The sequence below is a fragment of the Nycticebus coucang genome, chromosome X, assembly GCF_027406575.1.
Source record: "Nycticebus coucang isolate mNycCou1 chromosome X, mNycCou1.pri, whole genome shotgun sequence".
Classification (NCBI taxonomy): domain Eukaryota; kingdom Metazoa; phylum Chordata; class Mammalia; order Primates; family Lorisidae; genus Nycticebus; species Nycticebus coucang.
The window spans coordinates 7,981,328-8,001,334 of record NC_069804.1 but is presented as its reverse complement, the minus strand read 5'-3'; the positions used below and the strand labels follow the sequence as shown (position 1 = coordinate 8,001,334).

Here is a 20,007-nt window from a genome sequence, read left to right as displayed (position 1 = left end):
TTGACAACTACCTGAAGATGATGGGCAATGCTCTAGGAGGCAATGAATAAATGAAAACAAACCCAGAAACTCCTTTTTAAAAAGGTAACACACAGATATATATGTCAATTTCAAGAACACCTAGTTAGCAGCTATGACTCTAATTGAGGTAAGGCTACTTTAAAAAAGAAACAGGCTCGGCGGCGCCTGTGGCTCAGTGAGTAGGGCGCCGGCCCCATATGCCGGGTTCAAACCCAGCCCCGGCCAAACTGCAACAAAAAAATAGCTGGGCGTTGTGGCGGGCGCCTGTAGTCCCAGCTGCTCAGGAGGCTGAGGCAAGAGAATCGCGTGAGCCCAAGAGTTAGAAGTTGCTGTGAGCCGTGTGATGCCACGGCACTCTACCCGAGGGCGGTACAGTGAGACTCTGTCTCTACCAAAAAAAAAAAAAAAAAAAAAAAAAAAGAAACAGGCTTGGTGCCTGTGTCTCAAGCGGCTAAGGTGGCAGCCACATACACCTGAGCTGACGGGTTCGAATCCAGCCCGGGCCCACCAAACAACAATGATGGCCGCAACCAAAAAACAGTCTGGCATTGTGGCGGGTGCCTGTAGTTCCAGCTACTTGGGAGGTGGAGGTAGGAGAATCTCTTGAGCCCAGGAATTGGAGGTTGCTGTGAGCTGTGATGCCACAGCACTCTACCCACAGCAACAGCTTAAGGCTCTGTCTCAAAAATAAAACGAAATAAAATAAATAAAAAAGAAACGAATGAAGACACGTGGCCAAAAGGGTTATACACGTTCTGCCATAACTAAAGACACAGTGGTTACTGGGAATGGTGAAAATTTCCTAAAATACATGTGCTTTTTTCCCAACTTCCCTGAATTTCCTGGTGCCTAATGAACATGCTTAGGAATCAAGCCAAGGTCAGGCTGTTTTCTGTGTGTTCGTGCCTCTGAAATGGCTGGGTTATGTGGATAAGGAGACAGGAGAGGGGATGGAGGAGGGGACATCCCGCCCTGCAGGCTGGCTGCCCAAGGGCAAGTCAAGGGATCTGGGCACGAAGCCACTCTGGCGCCACCTGGTGCCCACCCTTGGTTATGGTCCCTCTGGCTTAGTTCCAGCACTGCCTCAGCCCCAAGGTGGCCCAGAAAAGAGACTCCTTTTCACAAGGTTGTGGTATTTCCTCCTGCACAAGATGCACAGCTTTAAACCACCTGGTCCCCAGAACTGTGGGTGTGACAAGCAGGATGCAGATACAATTCTGTGCATTCCTTCCATCTTGCAGGTGTGGTGGGCAGCTTTCTTTTCTAGGTATGGCTGGTTTTGTGTATTCCCCCCAAACATTAACTTGAATTAGTCCATAATATTCCTTTCATACAGCTATCAAAATTATATAGTATGAACAACATCAGCAGTGGGGTTTCTGGTACTCCAAAAGAAACCGTTCATTCTAATAGAGGGGTCCCCTGAAATCCTTTCCCACTAATTATATACCAAACTTAACTTTTTAGAAAAGTCTTTCCCCCCACTCCTTGGAAAGGATAGCATTCAGATCACAACTTTAAAAAATATTGGGATGTCCTTGAACATTAAGAACCACACATTCTTCTTAGTAAACTATCTCAAGAATGAAGGGAAAAGTATCCAACATACTCAACAATAGTATGAAACCAACAGATAAACAGCCACACGCCCACACAAAGGATAAAACACAAATACAGTCTTTTGAGGGGAGGGTAGAGAAGGGGGAAGGTTGATTGGCAGGATCTCAACTAATGTGCACAACGTGAGGGTGTTCAGCACGCCCCCTGGGTGAAGGGCTCAACTACAACTTGAACTTTACCTTAGACTTGAAAGAAAATATTCATTTGAAATACAGAAAAAAGGGCAGTGCCTATGGCTCAAGGAGTAGGGTGCTGGCCCCACATGCTGGAGGTGGTGGGTTCAAACCCAGCCCCGGCCAAAAAACTGCAAAAAAAAAAAAAAAAAAAAAAAAGAAATAGAGAAAAAAAAAATCAAAAATATTTGCTCTACAGATCAAATATTCTGTTTAAGTTTTAAAAGAAATTATTAGAAGAACTGCACAATAAAATCTTTATTATTCACAAAGAAGAAAAGTCCTTCCTTCTCTTCAAAAAAAAAAAAAAAAAAAAAAAAAAGCACGTCAGTGTTGGGTCAGTTTCCTAACTTTATGAGAAAGTAAAGTACAAGCACCACCTGCCAAGCAAAGAAGGCTGGGAGCTGAAAGGGAGGGGTCCTGGCCTGCAGGGAGCCCACATCCCCACTCTACACCCTGCTTGGACACTATGATGGGAGGGCTGCAGAGGTGGGGGGCTGGAGGCTTTGAGCCTGGTCAGGGTTGCTGGGAAAATAGTAGACCCTCTGTAGCTGACCAGCTCCCTACACTAACCACCTCAAGTTGGCCTAATTTTCATAGAACAGACATGCCCCACGTATCAGTACAGTGGGCCCTAGTTCTTTACGGCGACCACCTCCATATAGTGACCAGTTTGTTACAGTCCCTGGGGTGGTCCACTTACAGAGGTGGAATGCTATCTGAGGGTTGAAAGAGCACTGAGTGGGAAAGGCCTTGCAGATAAAGGGCCGGGCTGGGAAGTAACGAATATACGCGGAGCTTCCTGATGTCAGACCTCCGAGTCTGGGGAGGGCCATGGAGGGCACATGCTTCAGGAACAGATGGCGTGGGGGGACAGGAGGCTTTGCTTGGCAGCTGAATCTTTAAACACCAAATGAAGCCCAGCTCTGACCCCGTGCTTCCTTCTGTTTCTTGCTAGTCCTGTGGGAAGTCCTCTTCCTTTCTCAGTCTGTCTCTAGCTCCTGCCAGATAAAATCTCCTGGCAACACAGCTCTGGCCAGATCTCCCCCTCACTCCGGAACCATCAGCTCCCCGTCACTGTGGAACCAGTTTCCACAGAAGGAAGGGTACCATCCTAGGCTCTTGGTGGGCTAGCCCAGGGGTTCTCAGAGCATGCGCCCAAGGCCCACAGCATCTGCATCACCTGGGGTAGATGCAAACACCTCTCTCCAGGTGAGTCTGCACAACCTCTTCCCCGGCCGTCCCTCAAGCCTCCCTTTCCTCTGCAGCCTCCCCCACCCCCCTTGCAGATTTCCTGCTCTGGTTCCCAGCTTTGAAGAGCTTGGTAAGGCTGACAGAGGTTCACGTCTGCATCTGAAGCCTGGCTCAGCTTCCAAGCACAGCTCTGCTGCCCTGTCCTCAGTAAAGACCCTCCTGGAGTTGGCTGCCAGCCCGTCTTTCCTCTCTCTGAGTCACCACTTGTCACAGCTCTAGCAGCCCACTCAGCATTGCACTCTCGGAAGGCAGGACCTAACGGGATGATCTTAACCCATCCAGCTGGAGTGCTTCTAATATACATTCAGTGTGTGCACAGAAAGCACGTGAGTTGGGAGGCTGAGGCAAGAGAATCGTTTAAGCCCAAGAGTTTGAGGTTGCTGTGAGCTGTGACGCCACAGCACTCTACCCAGGGAAGCATAGTGAGACTCTGTCTCAAAAAAAAAAAAAAAAAGAAAAAGAAAAGACATGAGAACACTGTGTAAATGGTAACTATGTGTTTACTATGAGAAAAAAAGGCACTGTGGGAAGATTTACAGAGTGTTCTCTCCTGGGGCAGTGTTGTGGACAATGCCATCCTGTAGACGGTGACATCATGCCTGATAAAATCTGGTAATCCTAGAAGATAAGGGTCAAGTAGTTCCTGCCTTTATACACACAGCGAATTAAGGCATGATAAAAATTCCCCAGTGACCTAACTCACTGAAACCCATACAAGACATCAAAGCCAAATTGTAAGCAAATGCCAGAAGCAGTGCTCACACCAGATGAAAGCTTCGAAGTTGCTCTCCCCAGCAAGAGCAAGCAAGCCCAGGCTTCTGCTTCAGCCTCTGGCCTTCCTCCTGGGTCCCTTGGTGTGCCGGAGGAACGTCACCAAATGGACACAAGCAGAACTTGTCCGTGAAGCAGACCCAAATGACTTGTTTTTTCTATGTTTATGAGGGCTATGTTTATAGCCCTCATTTCTATAAACCTGTAACTGTGGGAAAGAAAAAAAAGACCTCTCTCCCAGTATCCCAAGCCACCTGTGCTCTAAGACATATGCCCCCCAAATATCTAATATCTGGCTTTATTCATGTCATAAAAGGCATGAATAACTTCCAGCAGAACTTCCTGGCAACATTGCCACAGAATGAATTGGTCAGCAAAGAATTTCAGGATGTTCGAGTGAGTAATCATTCTTAGGGCTAATTATACATAGCCCTAAGGATTAACAACAGGGCCAAGGAGGTTTATATATATAAGAGTAAAGACCAAAAATCCTGGTACCTGAGCGAACGTATCTTTATCAGGCAGAAACGTTACCAAAATAAAGCAAGGAGAGACTATAGCCTGCTGTCACCTATATGCTGCGTATAAAGAGTTCTACGTGTGTGAAATAGATGCAAAGGAGAAGGTATGAAATCTCGAGAAACAATCTCACCCACCTCACCCTTTCTGGAATTCTGTCCAGTACACAAAGCCCACAATTAACTATGTTTTCACTGAATTTGCCCTCAAACTCCCCTCCGGGGGCCCTGTGGTTACTCACAGCATCCTCGAGGAGAAAGGTAAGGCAAGTTGAGAAGGTTTTTCTTCTAGAAAATGGAATGAGGAACAGGAATACACGGAAGATATGACATTCAGGGAAGGAACCAAAGAGAGGGCCGTCAGAGTCACTGCAAGCAGTGTGGGGCACTGACCATGAAAAGAGGGAAGGCTGCTGTTCAAACAGAGAGAGACGCAGGAGGGGAAATTTACCAAGAAAACCCAGCATTCCTCCCAATGCAAAGTATAGGCATTACCACTATACGGTAACTGTGGCAAAGTTGAATGCTATTTCCACTAAATAACATTTCTTCACAGGAAATCTGTAATTTTACTCCAAACATCTCGCAGATCCTTTAAAGTTGGGAGAACTTTAAATACCACACATAGGGTGCTCAGTGCTCACTACAGTAAACCACCAGCCCACTCACACGTATGCTAAGTGGCTGATACTTGGGTCACTAGGAAAGTTTTGAGACAGACACAGTCGACAGCATCCTTTCTGATTCACCTGTGCAAGTTCCAACATGCTTGGCTCATCGCTTTTGCTGGGAGGGCTTCATTTCTTTCCATCCATGGGGATTTTACATTTCTTGATTTCTGTGTATCTCAAAACCTGCATAATGACCCAGATAAAACCTTTCCTATATTTTATATAATCTTCTGTCTCAGGGCAGAAGGCATCCTTCTGCTTGCAAGACCATCAAGTCAGAGAATGATTGATCAACTGTATTCTTATATTAAGCACCACATCCTACTTGAAAAATTAAAGTAGGAAAGTCACTCAAGGAAGATCTGACTCCCCCCCGGTCCCCCATATGTTAGTTCTGTCCTTTTAACACAGCTGCAGACAAACACCCTTGCTGCCCTTCTTATCACATGCAGGCACACCCACAACAAACGGAGTAAATGGTACAACCTGCTCCATGGTGGGTGCCAAGAACTCTGCCACCTGTCACGCCAGTACCCCTCCTGAACAGGGCCCGTCTCCATGCTGGGGTGACCCAATTTAGCTCACCAGCACATTCCACAGCTGTTCCAACGCTGTGCAACTACCCTGCTGCAAATACCTCCTGAGTACTCTCCCTAATAATGCCGCCTCATTCAATTAAAAGGCCTTTGGACTCCAGCTGCCCCGAACAGGCTTTCTTTCATGATAAAAATCAAGTTATCAGACACCTTCTGCAAGCAGTGTCAAACAGCTTGTCATCAGGGGTGGAAGGGAAGCATGAGATGAGGTAGTTTTCATCACTGAGCACTTCCTTTGTGTGAGAACAGGTGATGCTAAAATAAAACAAAATGGGCTTTCTTTAACGGTAAGGTATGCCCTTACTTTCTATAAAAGGTCAGGGCCATACTGCGTACTCATTTTCTTCTCCAGAGACGCCTGCCTTGGAACCAAGGGATGTTCCTGGTGGGCAGGCTCGAAGGGGACAGTTCTTTTTTTTTTTGGACAGAGCCTCAAGCTGTCGCCCTGGGTAGAGTGCTGTGGCATCACAGCTCACAGCAACCTCCACTCCTGGGCTCAAGCGATTCTCCTGCCTCTGCCTCCCAAGTAGCTCAGACTATAGGCACCCACCACAGCACCCAGCTATTTTTTGGTTGCAGTCGTCACTGTTGTTTGGTGGGCCAGGGCTGGATTCGAACCTGCCAGCTCAGATGTATTGGTTGGCACCTTAGCGGCTTGAGCCATAGGCGCTGAGCTGAGGGGGACAGTTTAAGGAAAGGTGGCATTTACTCCTTTATAACCCGCTGGCAGCCATTTGCTCAGGGCTCTGTCAACCTCACCTTTCCCTGAACCTTGGCAACAAACCAAAAGTGTGTTCACTGTGTCTAGACAAGCAGCCAGCACAGAGCACCGGTTGCTTGCGGGTACAGCTACAGCCAAACACAAGATGTGCAGAGAGGGAACCCCTTGGTGCGCTCAGCATCAAGCGGCAGAGCCCTGGGAGCGCTCACCCACACAGCCTTCACTCCAGATAGGAACACTCAACAGAACCGGATGTGGACCACCTCCCCGTCATGCCCCTGGGTGTCTGCTCAGCTGCTTTCTCTCACAGCCACCTTCCCCTGGGTGACAAGCACGGAGGTGTGCCCCCAGAAAGGACACTCCCCGGGTCTGCTCTCCAGAACTCACCAGAACACCCCTCTTTCCAACTCAATAGCTACCCAGCATGGATAAACCTTTCCTCCTAAGGCTGAGGGAGCTCAATTTGATGTGTCTTGTTAATGCTGCTCCTTCAAAAAAGTAATAAATAAAAGTCATTTTAACCTCATCATTAATGCTATTATTAATTTCTCACCTTTCTAAGCCTCAAAAGGAGCTTAAATTGTACAGTGTGAACCCCACTGCACAGGATTCACAGTCCCTCTGGAGGCCTCACACAGAAAAGTAAGGGAAACATTCTCTGCATGTCCTAATATATTGGAACCATCATTGCTTTCGAACTGAATTTTGCAGACATCACTTGCATGCCTCAGTCATCACCACATATTATGTGCTTTGGACCGGTCTAGTTCCTTTACTACAATTAATAAAGGAAGAAACACAAGCAAAATCTGAACTTTTTACCATCTCTACTTCACTAATATATGAAATGTCATGTAATTAGAGGTTTCCCCAATTAAATTTCTCTCGCCACACATGAAATCTAAACCCAAACAGAATTAACTTTCCTCGAAATAAAACAATTCTGGTCTATGTGGTTTTCCCTTATTTCTTGATTTTACTCAGTAAAAATAATCAGCCGAGGGTAGTGTCATGAGCCTGCGGTCCCAGCAACTCAGTAGGCTGAGGCGGAAGGATCACTTGAGCCCAGGAGCTAAGGCCAGCCCTGCAAGACCCCGTCCTTCCTTCCTTTCCTCCTTCCTCCATTATTAAATAAACACATAAATAAATAAAAACAAAAATGGAAAAACGTCCTCAACACATTAGGGCCTCCTTTGTCTTAACAAAACAAGCACAGAGGCAGACAGCCCTAAGCCCCCCAATGCGCACAGAACGGAAACACCCACTCTGGAACCACAGATAAGCAACCTCAGACACCTGCCAGAGCTCACGTTTCTCTTGGCATCTTCCAGGGCCCCCCCGGAGGAAGCAGCACACCCTCTGAACACACATACAGTTTCTGTCCAAGGAAGGGCTCTCTGGGCAGAGCAGAGGGTTTGGGAAGGGCAACCTGCTGACGTCTTAGCCAGTCCCCTACTCCTGTCACACTGTCAGCGCTGAGCGGCAGCTCCCGGAACATCTGTGCTAATCGATGCTAGGGCCACAGGGCCACCAGCTTAGGGACAGCTCCAAGAAGCCAGCAGCACAGGGGAGCGCTGCACAACGCTAGTGTGGAACAGAAGTCACCACAACTCGGTAACTTCCGAGAAGGGGTGCACGCTGCAAGAAAGGAAACTTGCTCCCAGAAAGCACTAGTGTCGCCCCCCAGCAGGAAGCCTCCTTTCTGCAAATGTGTGACCACACCACTCAGTCCAGCAAACCCTTACAGCTGGCAGCAAGAAACCCCCCCCCCCACCCTTCTGCCGCTAATCTGCTCCTGAGTGCAGGCTTAGTGGATATAATTAGATTCACAAGAGGGTTTCGGGCAGAGAGGCAGGAAGTAACACGGATCAACCCTGCCCATGATTTGGCCCCAAGAAAACTCCTTGGAACTCATGACAGGTTCAAGAAAAATGACCCAGAACAGGGTTGACAACGAGGTGGCCGGTGTACTTCACTGTAAATACACTAATATTACAGTACAAATTTGGGGAAAAGGCCAAAAAGGTAATTACGGGCTTTAGAAAATAATGTGATATTTTATTTCCCAGGCTTGGTTTATCTTGGCATGTATAGTGGCCAGAGGACCAGGGGACCAAGTGGCCAGGATAGGATCACAGTGGGCCTGCTTCACAAAGTGAATAAAACGTGATTATTTTCCCCAGGCCGTTTGAAATTATAGATACTTTTTGAAAGTTGATTTTTTGGTGATTTGCCTTTGAAATGTGAAAAACGGGCGACTCCGTCCCCAGAGCTGTTAATGCACAATTTAGAGCACTGAGTGGGTAGGGCACCCTCAGCCAGGAGACACGACCTTTTTGGTCGTTCCTAGCCCGATCCCCAAACTCCAGCACAGCTTGAGGGCACTGGGCTCATCTGCCCTTGGCACATTACCCCAGGTCATCCACTGGGTTAAATTCGCCAGGCACAAGCCAAACTGCCACCCAGTTTTTTGCCTTACCCTTTTCCAAGCCCATTTGCTTAAGCCAGCAAGTGGCAGAAATACCTTGGCTGCCCAGCAAATAGCCTGTGCCCTCTGTGACAATCCCAGATGCAGATCCATTCCAGACCTGCCCATTAGGATCTCCGAGGGTGGCCAGGACAGCTAGAAAAACAGTGCAGACACAAACTGGATAGAGGGACACCCATGTGACAGAAGGCCGCATGTCACCCTGAACTTTCCTAGAAGGGGCACTTCCTTGTTCAAGCAAAGATGAAACAGGTCGCCTGGAAGCAAACGGCAAGTCAAAAACGCCTGCCTTCCAGCGTCTCCCAGCCTGACTAGTGGATCTGACTCCTGGGCAATCACCCATACCCCACCCGGGGCCCCATCTTGCCATCTCAGGGCCAAGAATACGACCTAAACACCACAAAAGAGCCTGTACGTGCCCTCGGTGAGGGTGGCTGTTCCGAGCTCTTTTGTTTCCAGCTAGCCCTGCCCCAGGAGGAAGGAAGCACTGTCCCTGTCTGTCTGGGGAGACAGAGATCTGTGCGTCTTCCCACACATCACTTTCCCAGCACTAGCTTCTCCATGATGACAAGGTCTGCACTGCCCACACCCAGGAAACAAGATGCCACTGCTTTGTGAAGCGGGCCCACCGTGATCCTACTCTGGCCGCTTGCCCCCCCTGGCTACCACACACACCAAGATAAACCAAGCCTGTGAAATAAAAGACGCACCACAGCTGTTGCACAGGGGAGGGGGTTTTGTACATGAACCACTATTCAAGTAACACTAAGAAAGCCACCGGCACAGGTGCTTTGTGCTGAGGTGTACCAACCTCCTCCCCACATGGCTCCTGGGGCACCTGAGGCGGGGCAGACAGCTGCTTCAAGGTCAACAGAGGCTGAGTAACTTCACTCACCACTGGGTCACACTTTCAGGAAGGGCGATGGGAACACGAGCAAGTAAGTGTCTCCCTAAGATGCTTACAGAGTAGCTTTTAATGAATGAGCCATTTATTTATTTATTTATTTTTTGTTAATAGAGTAAACACTGCATGAAGCTTCAGATAAATGCTAGAAAATGCTAACTAACCCACAGGGACAGAAAGCAGGTTAGTGGCCGCCCTGGAATGGAGAAAGAAGAGGGTGGGGAGGCTTACAGAGAGACTTGAACCTAGAGAAGAATCCAGTCCTTAGAGAAGAACACCACTGAGAGGTGTTCCAGCTTTCACAAGAACAATTTTAAAAGCCCTTTTTTGTGTATTTGCAATAAAGAACACCATACAAGGTTAGCCGGGGTTTTAGGAGTCCTTACTATGTCCACATTTGGTCACATAAGTCACCTGTGTCGATTGCTGTAGTGTAAGAACAGAGGAAAAATAGTTGGTGGGATTTTCCCCTAACAGTTATTAAAAGTGTGTTTGAATAAACTGCTCTGCTTCTCTTTATATCTAATTGAGCATATTACTTAAAATATTAAATTGTATCAGAATCACCCTTCTGTGTATCCTTCATTTAAAGGAAATCTGAACAGAAAATGGTGATTCCACACAACGGCTCCTGTCTGTGTCCCAGGGAAGACATTTAATCCTCCTTCCTGAGTCTTGAAGCACTGTGTCAGCTCAGTCAGCTGGCAGCAGCCCTAAGGCCTTTTCTCTGTCCTTCTACCAGTCACTTTTCATGTGGCAGGGAGGCCTTTCTTTCAACAGATTTCAGATTGTCTATCTACATCCTTAAAAATGTATTTTTAGTTCAAGAAAGAATTATATGCACGTTGCACTTCTAAACCTAGGGAATGACGCCTAATCAAACTCGTAGCTATAGAAACACAAATGTAGATAACAAAGCCATATGTCACTAGCACATTCGCAGAGAGAGAAAACAAAAATACCCTATGCTAGAGATGATGTGGAAAAACAAGTGGCCTAAGGAATCTGGGGATGCCTATCAACACGTACAATGCACTAACTTCTGACTCAAAACCAGCCACGCTAGAACGCGCAGGCACAGACAGGCCCTGCTGAGGCACGGTTTGCTCGCCGTGTTGACTAAGCAGCCCTCTCCACCACAGGAAAGGCAGACAGAAAAGCTCAGGGCTTTGGGGGCTCTGGCAGCCCAGAACCCAGGCCGAATAAGAGACAGAAGAAAAAGGAAATCCCAGCTAGCCTGGGGCCTGGGCTGCAACTCCTGGAGACCTTTCACAGCTCCTTGTCTGAGCTCTGAAGCTTCCCCCTCTGTCACCATCTCCTGCTAAGGGAACTGAATCTTGTGAGAACAAAGGCACTGCCCCTGACGAGGGACCACAGGGACTCCTAGCACAGTATCACCGCTCACGCCCACCCGCCCCAAAAGGCGCAGACACTGCCATCTGAGATTTTACTTTCTGACTGTACAAGGAGGTATTGGAAGGAAAGCACAGACCACAGAAATGAGGTGGCTGAAAATGTTTTCCCTCCTTTTTCCTTTTTCTTTTAAAGTTTATCTTTATTTATATATATTCACGGGGTACAAGTGCAATTTTGCTGCTTGCATTTGCTGATGGTGGTGACGTCGAGGCTTCCATCCTTCCTTGTTTCTGGATCTCCTGCTTGTCTGCTGTTTTGCACCACCTCCTCCTGCCCCCCAAAAAGTCCTTACGGAAGATGCCTTTAAGTCTACACTAAAAATTGAAATAAACATTTGAGTCTGTTTATTTATTAAAATCTACAGCCAACCTTTAAAAAAGTACAATAATTTGGTCAAGAAGGACAAGTAAATGCCTTACTGTTAATTAGCCACCTATAAAACCAGGTGGAGAATTATTTCCATTTGAAAACAGCAAATCACAAATGTTTCCGGTACCCAGGAGCACTCTTTCAGTTTCTGTAAACAAGCAAATTCTTTACAGCATAAAATCCTTAAACGCAGAAGCCTGCCACCTTGTGGAGACAACAGGCAACTACATACCCAGTAGCTGGGCACAGAAGCAGAGTTCCTCTCTCTGCCAAGAGAATAAAACATCTGCATGTTGCCAAAGGAAAAGACATGAGCAGTCGATTCACTTAATACATCAAAATTTTTTAAATCAGCAGCAATAAAATAAAGAAGATTTTTAAACTTTTCGGACTAGATTCACCCTTGGCCGACGGATATAATTCTAGGTGTGATTCACAAAGGACTCAGGCTTCCCATTCCAACATTCTACCCACTTGCAAAACTGTCTTGATAACGTGGCAGGGGGCACTGATCTTACCTTTTGACCATGAGCTTCAGAGTCTTATGGGACCCCTTCACCAGGCAGATGGCTTCCTGCCTGAACCCTGAGAGACCGATGTCATTGATGCCCACGATCTCGTCTCCCACCAGTAACTTGTTGACGGCTGCGGCTTTGCTACCCTCTTCAATCTGAAAGAGAGAAGCACGGTCCATGAGCCCCAGTGAGCCGGCGATTCCTGAGTAAAGCAAGTCCCCAGATCACAGCTGGGCGCTTCACATTGGTAGAGCAAAGGGGACCCGGGCTGAGCTATTCTCACTCCAGGCACCTGGACGCACTAAGGCTTGGTGCGTCTCTCACCACATCCCTCACCCCAGAGGCCTTTGCCAAGGTTTATGGTTCCTGCTCACGGGGCAACAGGAATCCTTGGAAACACACACCACCAAAAATATGGAACCTAAAGGTGTCGTTTTCTAGATTTCCTTTATCCAAACAAGAATTTTGGACCATGTTTATCACTTACTAATGATTTCTCCTGCATTAATCCTGGACCCAGTTGGATGGCATTTGTACCTGCTCTATTAAGCTACACTTCAAATACCATACGTTCACTCCTAACGCATATAATTGCATGGCTGGCTTTTAGTGTCTTCACAGAGCTGTACAAGCATCACCACCACCAATGTTAGAACATTTCCTAATCCTAAAAGAAACCTCTTGCTCATTGGCAGGCACTCTCCAGTTCCCCACCCCCAGTCCTTGGCAACCACTGATTAACTTCCTGTGTCTCCGTCTTTGCCTGATCTGGACAGTTCATGTTAACGAAACCATACAATGACACGGCCTCACGTGTGGGGTTTCTCTCACAGAGCATGATGCCTTTCAGACTCCATCCACATTGTACCTGTGTCACTGCCTCATCTGCTTCTGTGGCTCAACAGTATACGTGGGTGTCCTTGTTTTTATGTGGAATATGTCTTCATTTCTCTTGGGTATATACCTAGAAATGGAACTGCTGGGTCCTATGGCAACTATGTTCACCGCTCAGAGGAACTACCAGCCTGTTTTCCCAAGCAGCTGCACCACCGCATGTGCCCACCAGCAGTGTATGAAGGTCCAGCCCCTCCACATCTTGCAAGCACATCTGTATTTCATCACAGTCCTCATCAGTTATTCCCCCAGGCTGTGTGTATTAAGAAGCTCACTGCTCAGCACTGAACAGTCTGCTCTCAATGTATAACAACTGACTTCTGAAGAGCATTTTATGGTAACTTTATATCCTGAAAAATCTTGGTCTTTATTCCTATATAGCAATAATCCAACTCAGCTGCAGGTGATCTCAGTTGATATATATATTTTCTGAACAGTTGTAAGTCCAACCCAGCCAGCCACCTTTTTCTTTTTCGGTAAATAAAGTTTTACTGGAAGACAGCCTCACCCACTCGTTTACATATGCTACAGGACAGAATTGCGTAGTTTGGCCACAAAGCCAAAAATATTTACTACTTGGCTTGCTCCAAAAAAAGGTTTGCCAAACTCCATTTTACTCCCAAAAGCTTTACAAACTGCTAAGAAAACCTGTGTGTTGGGGGGTGGGGCAGGGTGGGGGGTGAATCACTGATTACGAGCACATCAGTGGGTAGTTTGAAAGTCTGCGGCTATTTGAAGCAGTGGGAGTTAAAAACAACTAGGGGCAAGCACCTCAGGATGCCTTGGTTCTGAAGCTGCATTTTCCTAAAATCTCCACCCAGATCCTAGGATAAGTGAGAATAAAGCAAATTACTCATTGCAAGTCCACGCCATAAACAAAGTTAAAAGACCACTTTTAACAAAAATATGAAGCAATTCATTTAGTCAACAACTGGCTTCCAAAGTAGTGTAGACTATTTTATTTCAATGTCCTGATAGGTTGTAGGTAAGTTTCCATTTGCCCAAGACTCAGCCACTGATCGCACAAGGCAGGCAATACTTGGCGGAGAGCAGACTGGGGCATGCCCCAAACAAGAGACCCCGGGGTTGCCTGGGTGGGCTACCAGGGCTCAGGGGATCCGGAGTACCCGCCCTCCTCTTCTGCACAGGACAGGTTCTTATTCCAGGCCGTGCCAGGATGGTTCAAAGACGAAGGGGGCATTTCTATCAAGTGTTATAGCTGGAAAGATGCACAGACATTTACATGTCAGTGACAGAAAGCCTGAGGCCTGATGTGGTTGATTTTGCCCCTTTCTATTCCCCTCCGCCCCCACAGCCAAACAAGGTGGGAGAGACAGGGTAAGTCAGGGTATGGATGAGGAGGCGTACCCAGGGATTCCAAGGCAGTTTCTGGCATCCTGGGGCCAGTCTCTTCTTTTGGCAACGTCCAGTCTTTAGCAACTTTTCTTGACTATAAAGAATTCCACCTCGTTCAAAGACCACAGAAGTTTGCTCTATCCATGGCTGCAAAAGAATTCTGCCTTCTTTTCCCTGGTTTCCTTGTATTCACAATGGGTAACACAGCTTGTGGGCAATGTTGACGCTGTTAATTACTAACGTACACTATTTATAAAAAAAAAAAAAAACTAATGTAACAGACTTTTAATTCAAATCTTAAGCTAGACATAACCAATCAGTTCCTAACAATTCTTAGCTTAAAAGTGTACAACTGACCTCATTCAGAATAAATATTAAGTCCTTTCTCCCAAAGAGATAGTCTCACAACTGAATGGAAACATAATTTCTTTAGTACAAACAGGTGAAAAGACTGGCCTCTAAGTTCATTTTGATAGTAGGTATTTTGCAACTTACACTGTACTTTGGGTTGTTGTTTTAGAAAATTTGCTCTAGCGTAAAACAACAAAAATAAACAATTTGTGTAAATTTATATACATTTGTCTCATTTAAGATTTGGACGCTGACCACTGTGAGCATATAGATGATTTTTCCCAATTCTAATTCTGCAGCGAAAGGAAATGTGGTATAAACTGAGAATTCAATTAATACATTCAAGGAGTTAGAAGGATGGCCATTTAATGAGTTAGAATGATGGGCACAAAAAGGAACTAGGGAAGAAACCAAAATTTATACAGAGAATTAAAACATAAAAACATGTTAAATTAATGAGGAAATCTCCTTAGAAAACTAATTTAACCTGTATTTTGGAAAGTATCCCAAAATGCACATTTACAAAGTATAATTCTATCATCACAAATGTCTAAGGACAGAACTTTATCATCCTTATTATTATTGCCTTTACACAATTATGAACTCCGTTTTACTGGAAGACAGCCTCACCTGGAAACAATACAAGTGTCGATCAATAAGTGAGCAAACAAAATGTGGTCTGCACATACAGAGGAAGGCCACTCAGCCTTAGAGGAGGAAGAAATTCTGCCTCGGTGCCTGTAGCTCAGTGAGTAGGGCACCGGCCACCTACAACAAAGGTGGCGGGTTCCAGCCTTGCCCGGGCCTGCTAAACAACAATGACAACTGCAACCACGTATTAGCCGGGCGTTGTGGCGGGCACCTGTAGTCCCAGCTACTTGGGAGGCTGAGGCAAGAAAATCACTTAAGCCCAAGAGTTTGAGGTTGCTGTGAGCTGTGATGCAGTGGCACTCTACTGAGGATGACATAGAGTCTGTCTCAAAAAAAGAAAAAAGAAAAGGAGGAAATTCTGTCAGATGATACAATATGGATGAACCTGGGGACATTATGCTCAGTAAAATAAAGTCGTCAAAACCAGCACAAGTACTGCATGGTTGAGCTTACAGGTACCTTAGCCATCCAGACCACACACATGGAGGAGGGTAGGATGGTTGGGCTGGGAAGGGGAGGGGAGGACAGGGAGGGAAGGGGAGCTAGTGTGTAACGGGCAGAGGTTCACTTTGAGAAGATGCAAAGTTATGAAAACAGACGGTGGTGATGGTTCACAGACAATGTGAACAAGTTCAATGCTGCTAAACCACACCCTTACAAATGATAAACTTCATGTTAGGTATATTTTACAACAATAAAAAGTTGGCCGTTACTTTACATCTAAAAACAAGGCAACGACTTTGGGCCAGTATAAGAGTGACATATGCTGACTACTTCTTTTTTATTGTTTTTTTAAAGACAGAGTCTCACTCTGCTGCCCAGGCTAAGTGCTAAGTGGTGGCATCATAGCTCACTGCAGCTTCAAACTCCTGGGCTCAAGTGATCCTCCTGCCTCAGCCTCCAAAATAGCTGGGCATGTTGTAACTTTTGTAGAGATGGGGTCTCACTCTTACTCAGGCTGGTCTCAAATTCCTGGCCTCAATTAATCCTCCCTGAGCACTAGGATTACAGACATGAGCCACCACACCCAATTATGCTGAAATTGAAAACGGTATCCTTCTTCTTATGCTGCTATCTTGAAATTCAAATGAGAAAATGTTTAGGCAAAACCACGATGACTAATGGCTTGCAGGGTATTGGGACAGCTTTTGAACCAGTACTTCCTCAGAGGGACACATGACCTGTGTCTGACTCAGCTATGACCAGGTGGGTTTGTCAGTCTCATTCCCACAAACACTTATATACACGAGTCCTTCGCAAAGTGCTGGCATTTACTCTCTGACTTCAGCACCGAGGATGTTACTGTGTTATTTCTTCTCATCTTTAAAGGTTCCTAAAGCTCCCCCTCCAGAAACAAAGACCACATTCCCCAACATCCATCCATCTGCCTCCCCTAACCACACTCCACCTACATTTCCCAGCAAAAATATGTTTTGCTTTGGGAGATAAAGGAATCTTTTTTCCTCCCCCTTTTCTTGCTGGCCAAGAGAAAAATATCTCTACGTGTTTGTTTTGCTCATGGGAAAAACTGTCAGAAAAGAAAAAGCAGCCTTGAAAACTTCCTTTCTACTTTCTTTATCAAACTTCTCAAGTTCAGGAGAATTCATTAGGCTTGAACTTGGTGGGGACCAAACCTAAAGTTGGCAATGGTTTTCACAGAATAACTGGGACTGCCGGCACCCCTAAAGTGTAACCCAGGACAGCACTGCAAAGCAAAGCTCATGCCGTCTTAGTCTCCTGATTACAGGTAAAGACGGCGCTTGGTGCTGTAACTATTAGCAGCAATCGCCTCATGTCTGCAGCATGTTGAGCCACAGACAGAGCAGCTCTGCCCTGAAGTAGTTAGGGAAAAACCTCCAGTCTCACATGCTCCAACTCCAAAGAGTCCCTCTGCAAAAACATCATGAAGTAAACTGTTCCACAACCACGGCGACGCTGGCCCTGTGGCTGTGCTGTGGGTATTCACACCAAAGCCCCAAGTTCACGTGCCAGGCGGCATACTTGTGTCTCAGCTATTAAATGGTATTCTGCATGGAAACCCACTCTTACACCCTGAGATTAAGAGTTAAGCAGAGTGCCTCATGGTTCTTACAGAAATGTTTTTTCCGCAAACAGCAGGGAAAAAACAAACAGTTAATCAAAGTCTTTTCTGGAACAAAGTTTTTCATACTTCACTGACTAGATAATGAAGGATGAAGACCCATGAAGGTAAAAGCATCTTGATTTCCAGCAGGAGACCAGGCTCACAGGGAAAGGAACCATGTTCCTCCCAGTGGGGGTGTGAGGAGGCCATCAAAGTCCCCCTCTGCCTCCGGATGGGGAGGAGAACTTGAAAAGGCTGGGATGACCTTCCACAGAGGTGAGGAAGGGCGTGCAGGCAGGAAGCCTAGGAAGGGATCTGGCAGAGAGTAAGCAGGCGGCGTCTGAGCTGAGGGCCGAGTTGGGAGGACAGGGACCCGGACCCAGCATGTGGACGCGTCCTGCCGCATGGGGGCCCAGCACTTGCAGGCAGGGAAGGGGGGCTTATTATTGAACCAACTGCTTCTAGATGATCAATCTTACAGTCACACACAGATGAATGATAAAAACAAATGGCAGGGAAGCAGAGCCTGGAGGGCACCCACCCCTGGGTCTGCAGCACTTTGGGGGGAAAGGAGGACCCCAGCCATCACGGGGTACAGAAAACTCCAGCGAGGGCTCAACTGAGACACTGCAAAGGAACAGACCTAATGGCGGCGTCACCTGCCTTGAGGCTAAATCTTGAGGGGTCTGGAAAAATCACTTTGACCAGAGATCAACATGAAAGGAAAAAGAACAACTTTCTTTTAAAAGTCCAGTATCCTATTTCAACCAATCCTGACGTCAAGAAAGCTCAACTTTCCAGAGAATGAACACCTGCGTGAGGTGAGGCCTTTGTTAGACAGGACGCCGCCTCCTGAGTCTGTTACCTTAACTCTTATCCAGTCTGGTCGTGCTCGGTCTCCGAAAAGGAAGCCTGACCCACGGAGGGTGGCGGGGTGGGCGACAAATGGTCAAACAGCCTGAAAACACCCCATCCACTGCATGTTACACAGCGGGGCAGACAGGCTCTCTGATGACAATGCAGCTCCTCGAAAAATGGAAACCACCACCCAAAAGTGTTGAGACTTTTAAAAATAATAATTCCTGCTCTTGCTGTAGTACCAGCAGCCGCTGGGTCCACAGCACCGGGCACCAGCACCAAGGCACCCAAAAGGCTGGTTGGTAAAGAACAGTCCACAGGCCGTCGGCCAGGGCAGCTCAGCCTGCAAAAGTGGAGGTGAAGCCAAAAGAGGGAGTGGGGCAGGATACATCTTCAGATAAAAATGCCCACAAACAGAAGGAAAAAGCAGAGCAAACGGCAAATGGGCCAAGTGGCTAAGCAAGAAAGGAAGGTTTACCTGTGGGACAGTGGGAGATCTCAGCCTCGTGCGGCAGGAGAGAAAGAGCTGAGCCCACCACGCCCCCGGTCTTACCAGAGCTCCTGTCGAAGCTGCTCTTGTATAAGTACAAGTTTTTCAGTAGCTCTAAAAACATCTTTAGGAGAAATCCCACCTCATTTCATTTTTTAAGTATAAACTCTTTTTAAAAAAGAGGTGATATTGTTTGCTGTTTATTTTTTGGCATATGTTTTATGTTAAGCTTTCACTGGGGTGCCAGGTTAACATTCTGTAATTAGTAGCAGGGAGAGTAGTTTTTATATCCTATAATACAAAGCATATTCAATGGCAATTTCGAGCCACCGTTCTGCATTTAATAATACGTCTTCAACAGTTTAAATTACTTTTAAACAGTCTTTTAAATTCCCAGGCTGGTTTTTTTTTGTTTGTTTGTTTTTTGGGTTTTTTTGCAGTTTTTGGCCAGGGCTGGGTTTGAACCTGCCACCTCCAGCCTATGGGGCTGGTGCCCTACCCCTTCGAGCCACAAGCGCTGCCCTCAGGCTGTTTTTAGAATTATTTCCTCGGGAAAACTGCTCCTTGATCCTGTTTCTACCTGTCAGAACTGCACGCCCTTGTGTAACATTTTTGGTCACAATAGTCAGTTTTCCTGATAATTTTGTTAATGTCCTATCAAAGATCAAATATTTGAATTTGTCATTTATATGATAATAAGCTGTGAATGACTGGGACTTACAATGTCAGCTTATCAACCTCTAAAGATATCAGTACTTCAGATTTTCTGTAAGCAATTTAAGAATTAAATACAGATTGAAAGGTCTGTTTTGATCTTCAATACAGCCAATAAAATCTCAATTATGAAAAAAATTATTTTCCATGGTTGATTGAAAACACAAAACAAGAGAAATGATTAAAAAATAAAAATGAAAAATGATAAAAAACAATACCTCCCCCACCCCAAAGAAAGAGCTAGTGTTTTGGAACTAAATGATCAAGGAGGTATTTAAGTGTTTAAGAACGTAAAGGTCTAATGCTCCTTTCATCCTTCACTAAAATGAGGGCTGGGTCACATATGGCCCCAGGATGGGAGCGGCAGATGTGGCCGGCACAAGGGGACACAGCCAAGCTAAATGATGGACAGGCCAATGAGCTGATGCTTGGGGATCAGTTCAGGTGCTAAGGGGCGTGTGGCCAGCAAAAATGTCCCAGGAGGACTCCATCAGACTGTCACTATAAGAAGATGAGGGTTGGAAGCTGTGACAATTGAGGTTAAAGCAATTCCAAACAGAAACTAAAAAGGAG

At 46.3% G+C, this 20,007-nt stretch overlaps 1 protein-coding gene across 2 annotated transcripts in view; it reads right to left on the bottom strand.

Moving 5' to 3' along the window:
* Window positions 1–20,007, bottom strand: part of SHROOM2 (shroom family member 2) — a 140,329-nt gene that overhangs the window by 60,002 nt on the left and 60,320 nt on the right. For both annotated transcript variants that reach the window (XM_053580999.1, XM_053581000.1), the window contains exon 2: window positions 12,041–12,192. In XM_053580999.1, coding sequence (XP_053436974.1) covers window positions 12,041–12,192 — 152 coding nt within the window. The remainder of the gene's footprint in view (window positions 1–12,040; window positions 12,193–20,007) is intronic.